General features: G+C 39.2%; 1 protein-coding gene across 1 annotated transcript; it reads left to right on the top strand.

Moving 5' to 3' along the window:
• Positions 1 to 5,096: 5,096 nt before the first annotated feature.
• On the top strand, positions 5,097 to 6,174 carry LOC119650273 (proline-rich extensin-like protein EPR1). The gene is made up of 2 exons (XM_038052898.1): positions 5,097 to 5,257; positions 5,396 to 6,174. Exons 1-2 carry the CDS (start codon positions 5,255 to 5,257, stop codon positions 6,098 to 6,100), a joined length of 708 nt encoding a protein of 235 aa, XP_037908826.1. The 5' UTR covers positions 5,097 to 5,254; the 3' UTR covers positions 6,101 to 6,174.
• The last annotated feature ends 502 nt before the right edge of the window (positions 6,175 to 6,676 follow it).

Below are 6,676 nucleotides of genomic sequence, written 5' to 3'. Positions count from 1 at the left end.
TATTGACCCCACTATTAAGAATGAGTATAATCCTCAGACTATTGAGAAACTGATCAGTAATTAGGTAAATATCTTAATAATTTTCTTTTAAAGTAATTTAAGTAATTAGTGAATAAGTACTGATGAGGAGGGTAAGTTGCTACCGAAATGAATATCTACATTGACAAATAAAAGTTGTAGTTTGAAGGAAGCTACTGGTCTATCAATTTCAATCGACATTTACTTTTACTTTTAAACCTCCAATTTTCAGTTTAGTTGCGTTAGTTTCCACCCTTACCCTTAACTCCTTTATAGGGTCGTGAACATTCGTTAGGTTTACATTTCGAAATACGTATAGCAAGCGCAGATTGCTTAGTCATTTGCTAATGATTTCTTTTGCTTTCTTTTTCAAGAAAACCGCTCCGTCTCCATTACATCTCTTGGGATAGGGTATCGACTTGCTACTGATCTGTCCAAGTAGCATATGTCCCATGAGCAAATACCCAAACCGTTTGTCCATATTTGTTGCCGGGCCCGTCGTTGTGTGGTCAATCGTGTGGGAAACTACCTTTTATGGCTTTGTAATCGCCAAACTCAAATTGGAGGAACAGTTAGTATAATTTACTCAGTTTTTAGTTAAGTTTAGTCTTCAACCTTCTTTGTCTGCAGTTTTTCGTTTAGTAACAGAGCTATTGGTGTTAGTTTAGTTTAGGAGGCGTTTTCCAAGTTTCTTGTCCTGGAACCTATACCTAGATTCAATACTGTGGAAAAAGGATAATGACATTTCAGATGCCTTAGTAAGAGAGGGTTACTCTCATTCTGGGACTGTCAGCATCAGTGGAAAATACCTAGTAGCAGGCTGTCCATAAGAACAAGCCTCTCTAAGTACATCATAGTGCCGCCGGTACAAAGCTTAGTCGAAACATCTAGTCAGCTTTAATTTGAATTTCTAATTCAAAAATATTTAGTGTGCTTTAGCATGTATGCATTATTTATTATTCTAAAAATGTGCGGTGTCCGAATAGCTGAGTGGTTAGAGCACAAGGCTGTCGTACGGAAGGTCGCGGTTCAAATCTCACTGGTGGCAGTGGAATTTGTATCGTGATTTGACGTCGGATACCAGTCGACTCAGTTGTGAAAGAGTACCTGAGTCAAATCAGGGTAATAATCTCGGGCAAGCGCAATACTGACCACATTGCCTCCTAGTATACCGTTAGGGTCTTGAATGAAGTGCTCTAACACACTTCAAGGCCCTGATCCAACATGGATTGTTGCGCCAACGATTATTATTAAAAATGTAATAATTCAGTGACTGTGGTTAATAATTTGAAATTTAAAAGTTTCCTTAACTTAACGTGTTCCTTTCCATTCTAAAGCCATGCACAGCTCCTCTCTAGTGCTTTATCGGGTGACAGCGTTTTCTCCCGTTTCCTTCTCCATGTTCTGTCCCAGCGAAAGTTAGGGCTAACACTAGCGCTATACCGAAGTCACCACTCGCTCCACACATTCCGATGAGACTCAAATGCTAGTTTCAATCCAACTGACTCTCCAAATCAAGCTCGGTCCAACATCTGCGCTCATTAACAGAGCACAACCTCCACCATTGTAGCGCCACCCAGCACCCCTGTTGATGGCGAAATGATTCTAGTGCGCTCCTTTTCCAAAGTCCCGTTGGCGATAGCCAGTGCAGTATTGCACGCTCCAACTGCCGTCACTCTGAACCTTTCTTCTTTTGCATACTCCACCCGCTGCTGCGAACTGCCACACCACCTAAGCAATTTTCCCTAAGCAGGTTGACTTATTCTACCTCCTCGGCTAACATTCTAAATTACAATAGAAACAGAATTATAATAGTTTCCATCCGTACAATAGCTTCCTTTAAGATTTCGTATCCCCACAACCTTGATGAGGGCGACAAACCATCTTTTGGCTATAGGAGTTTTCATTAAACATTACCAGACAGACAAATTACCATCTACCTCGTGCTTTAACATAAGCGAATTATTCATAAGTTTTAAACTTTTTTAACGTAAATATGCAAGTTGCATAAGAAATAACCTACTTTGTTTCAGTCTATCTGCCTTGGGTTACTAGCACCATACTATCTGTATTTCTGGAAATTGGCTGGATAACAAGATTTTGTATTATGAGGTCTTTCGCTGTGTTAGAGATCGCACGGCTTTGCGTAAGGCCACAGGTGAGGTTGTCCTAATTGCCTTTCCTTGCCGAACACATCTTGTGTTTCTATTCTTTTGCTTACAACTTTATTGTTACTCTGTGCGTTTCTTAGCCTTTCTTGGTATAAATTTCGCACAAGTCTGCTAAGTTTAATTTTACTAAGGCCAACTTGGTCTCACATCAATAACATTCGCATTCCCTTGGATTTTGCTCCCACTTTCGTCAAATTTGCATCGTCGCAATTATAGTGTAACTTACTTTTTAATTATTTTTCCTTTTCTCCTTCTTACCCCCCCATCGGCTAGATGCAACCCATATATACTTTTGCAATACCCTCGTTACTTTTAGTATAATTACTTAGTCGAGTGATTCATTGATAATCTCGACGCCAATGATAGTCTCAATCCTTGTCAACCGTCCTGACCTGTTTTTGCCAAAAACAATTTATTTCCATCCCTCTCCATAAGATTTTTCAATAAAAACTTCCAAGGTTGTTATTCCCTAACAATCTCTTGATCCCTACACACAAAAGTAGTAAGCATACACTCGCCGGGAATTATGGTCTTATTTCCTTCCTCTCCTCTTGTTATTTATTGAGAGTTGAGCCAATGATTGTTTACCTGCGAACTTTGGCCACCTTATAGCTGAAGAATAACGGACCTATGAACTTACCACAGTAGACTTCACCAATTTCACAACCAAATGTCTGAAGTATTGACGGGAAGTATACGTACCCTACATGGATTTTTCTGAGGCCTTTGATTATGTTAAGCACACGGTATTTCTGTTGAACCTCGCCTTTCTTAACATTCCTCTGTCATTCATTATATGCTCGCCTCTCACCTCACTAACCGTTTATGCCACGTTTCTTTTGATGGTTGCATATTCCGTTCTGTTTGTCCCTCTTTGGTGTACCACAAGGCTCCATTCTGATTTCATGGTCCCTTGCTTAGTTTATACTTCTTCTGCGTGCCCCTTTTGTCAAACTTACATACCATGGTATGCTGATATATAAAATGTCTCACCATATAAAAAGTCCAACACAATTTCACCCCACCTCTCGTCTTTAAAAAGACGTTCCCTCTTGTAAACTATCCTACCCGATTCCATTCTCTTAATCTCCCTTAATTTCTCGTGAAATAACACAGAACCTTTCTCGATATGCATGCTCGATATTCTAGTAGTCCCCTTGTCAGAGCATATAGCGCTCACAACGTTGAAACTATCGAGGTACCTTCGGGGAACTCGATCTTCATTTTCACCCTCCGATACCGAGGCTACCTCTGTGCTATAACGCATTACCGCTAGACTATTGCAAGTTCTGTAATTTTAAACATATGTTGTGGTTTTCTCTGTTTCATTTTTTTTGGGATAATATCGTATTGGGATTTCTGAGTTTATCGTCTCTAAATAAATTAATAAATGAATAAATCAGCAAAATACAGGCTTACTTCAATATTCCAAATTTATAGCTTTCCGAGCCTGAGCAACACTACTCTCTCATCTTTCGTCGCCCATTACCGCTGTATAACCGCTATTACATTATATTTTTCTGTCATCAACTGGAACAGTTTTTTACGGTTTACTTTGTAAAAACGGCTATACCGATTGACAAGAAATTTGGTGAGATGGTGGAAACTGTGAACGTCCGCACATGTATTAAGTTACATCTTATCATCGTAATCCGCCCTGCTTGCTAGCCGGAAATTACCAAAACTGAGTTTCCATAAAATTATTCTCTCTTTCAAACCGCGTTATTGAATGTTCTATAATATTAGTTATTCATAACAAGCTATTAGAGGCGAATACCCTCAAAAAAATAAAATCTGAATATCCTGTTGAGACGGAGACCTAATTTTCCACCCATGAAAGAAAAAGTGAGTCAATTGGGCACGTATTTCATCTTATCTTAGCATTTTACTTGGTCATAAACACAATATAAACAACTTAATTATCAACTTTAAGCTAGGTCTAATATACTTTCTCAAAGCAGAAGAAAATCGTTCTTCTAACTTTTGAATGAATGTAGTGGAAATGTGTGAAATATAAATTTGTGCCCATTTCTCTTCATTGGAAACTCACTTTAGTTTTCCATGGCAGTTTAGAGCCGAGTGATGAAGTTGTTCTAATAAATTATCACTTCATTTCACAATGGCAAAAGACTACAGTTTATTTCACGAAGGCTCTTTTGCTTAGTTTTTTGTTAACGAACGTTAAACAAAACGAGGCTGTCCCGAAAATAGCGGAAAGGTAACGCATCTCTTCCATAAAAAATTGTTTTTAATGCACAACAAGGAAAAGCCGTTTTATGGAAGATGGAATCTTGTTGCATTACCGATGACGATTACGCCAAAGATACATTTGTTTGTGGGCCTACAGCGCGGATGATTGTAAGTCATTGACTCTAATTGGGGAGATAAAAGTGTTACGGAAGACGTAATTGTGACGTAAATCGCAAGGTATGATAAATACCGGAGATACCTTGGGCATGAATTGATTTGGCCTCATTTGAGTGCTACTACCATATTAGACATAGATGAGTTAGGGCAAGCAAACTTCGTATTCATAAAAATGAATCCTCGTTTTGATTTATATATTTATATGCAAAATACATGATTTTATTCTAGACGTCTTAATAAAACGCATTAAAGATTCCACATAATGCGAAAAGCGTGGAATCATTTCGAGAAGATCCTCTACTTAATATGGAGCCAAGCCTCTCGTCTCCAGTTTGGAGCAGTAACCCTGTTAAGCTTCGGTCGAAGGGTGAAGCGACACTTATCTAGACAAAATATCGCCAATTCCAGGGCATCAGTTGGAATGGAAATTTCTTCTTTCGCGAGTCGGTCATTGATAGCCATTTGGTCAATAAAACGCGATTTGTAATCGGAGGAGAAAGAAGAACCGGTTCCCGAGATTTTCTCCCAAGATCAAAGAAATGAGACTCTAAGTGATTCTGAAAGGTGGAAGATTCTTTTTCGACTGCTGGTATCAAAATCTTATTTATATATTTAGCATCGACATATAAATATGGCAACCTGTTCTTTTCGCCTATCATTCTGCATATTATCCATCGACTGAATACATCGTAAGGAAGATGGTTAGTTTTAAAAAAGTGGTTTTTGCTATTTTTGTTTTCTAATAAAATAAACTTGTTGTCGTTTCGGTACCTCTTTGAAAACAACACATCCGAATATTTAGAAACAGGATATTTACTTTGAAATTTAATTTGTTGCAGAGGAACTTCGTTGTGATATTATTGGCCAGTGCAGTATTTGCCGACGTTTCACATTTACAACAGCCACCGAGCAAGGAATATTTGCCGCCATTCAAACCAGATGAATCCCCAGGATACAAATACCCGGAACCTACAACCGAAACATCTGTTAGTTACCCAGGTTTTGCTCCCACCAAGGACATCTATATTCCACCTGTTCGGCTTCCACTTGCAAATGAAGTCTACGAACCTCTAGCTGGTTCTAACGCTGCCCTTCGCCCAATCAACCAGTCACCAATCGTGAATTCAGCAAATTTCCCACCATACTTCCAAACCACTTCACAGGATCTCATCTACCCATCGGACCCGAAGCATCCGGCGTACTCAGCGAACCTAGCCGGCACAAGTTACTACACCCAGCAAACACAGGCCCTGTACCACCCAGCCATACCCAACCCGAACCCATCGCGATACCCACCAGTTCAATATCCCCCTTCAGGATCCATCTTCGCGCCGACTAAGCAAAATGCCCAACCACCTATCCACAATCGAATCGCTCAATCGGACAAACCTTCACCCGCGGTTGGCCCAACTCCGATCCCTGATTTCGCCACTCCACCGGTTGCTACCACGTTTCCAGCCCCCACATATAAGCCGTTAATATTCCGCGATCCTACCTTTGGTGTTCCAACCCGAGCGCCCCTGGTCACACCCCGATATCCGTGATCATAAAATGCCACATAAGTTAAGAATACTGAGATAAACATTGATTGAATGTGTGAACGTGTGAGATAAAAAAATTTCAATTTTGTGGAAATTTTAAAATAAAATGCTAATCCAAAAAAATGCTTTTGTTGTTGTTTGGCGAGTTCCAATATTATAAATTCATATTTCCCTCAACGGATGTAGAATGTGCCGGATTGGACAGAAGTTGCCGAAAGGATTTGGGACAACTAAACTTTGTGAATTGTTTTTCGTGATTTTCAGGGGAGGAGAAGATTATATAATTTCGGAATGATTTGAATATATCCTGAGTTAAAGTAATCAGAAACCGGCTGAAGATTCGAAAGTTCAAGTGCGAAGTGTTCAATCTGAAGAAATGCAAGCGTAATTAATACGTTTCGATAAAAGTTCCAAATGTAAATCAGCACAATTAATTGAAGAGTGCAACAATGGTGGTGAAAGCCATGAAATTAAAAAAATTAGAAAACGAATCTAATAATAACTCCGAATGACGAAATGTTATACCAATTCTTGAATGATTTAACGATGTGATTGTATTAGAACCAGCCTTGTTTTCTG

The sequence above is a fragment of the Hermetia illucens genome, chromosome 2, assembly GCF_905115235.1.
Source record: "Hermetia illucens chromosome 2, iHerIll2.2.curated.20191125, whole genome shotgun sequence".
NCBI classification, from domain to species: domain Eukaryota; kingdom Metazoa; phylum Arthropoda; class Insecta; order Diptera; family Stratiomyidae; genus Hermetia; species Hermetia illucens.
The sequence above is the reverse complement of the archived record's forward strand: the minus strand, read 5'-3'. Positions and strand labels throughout refer to the sequence as shown.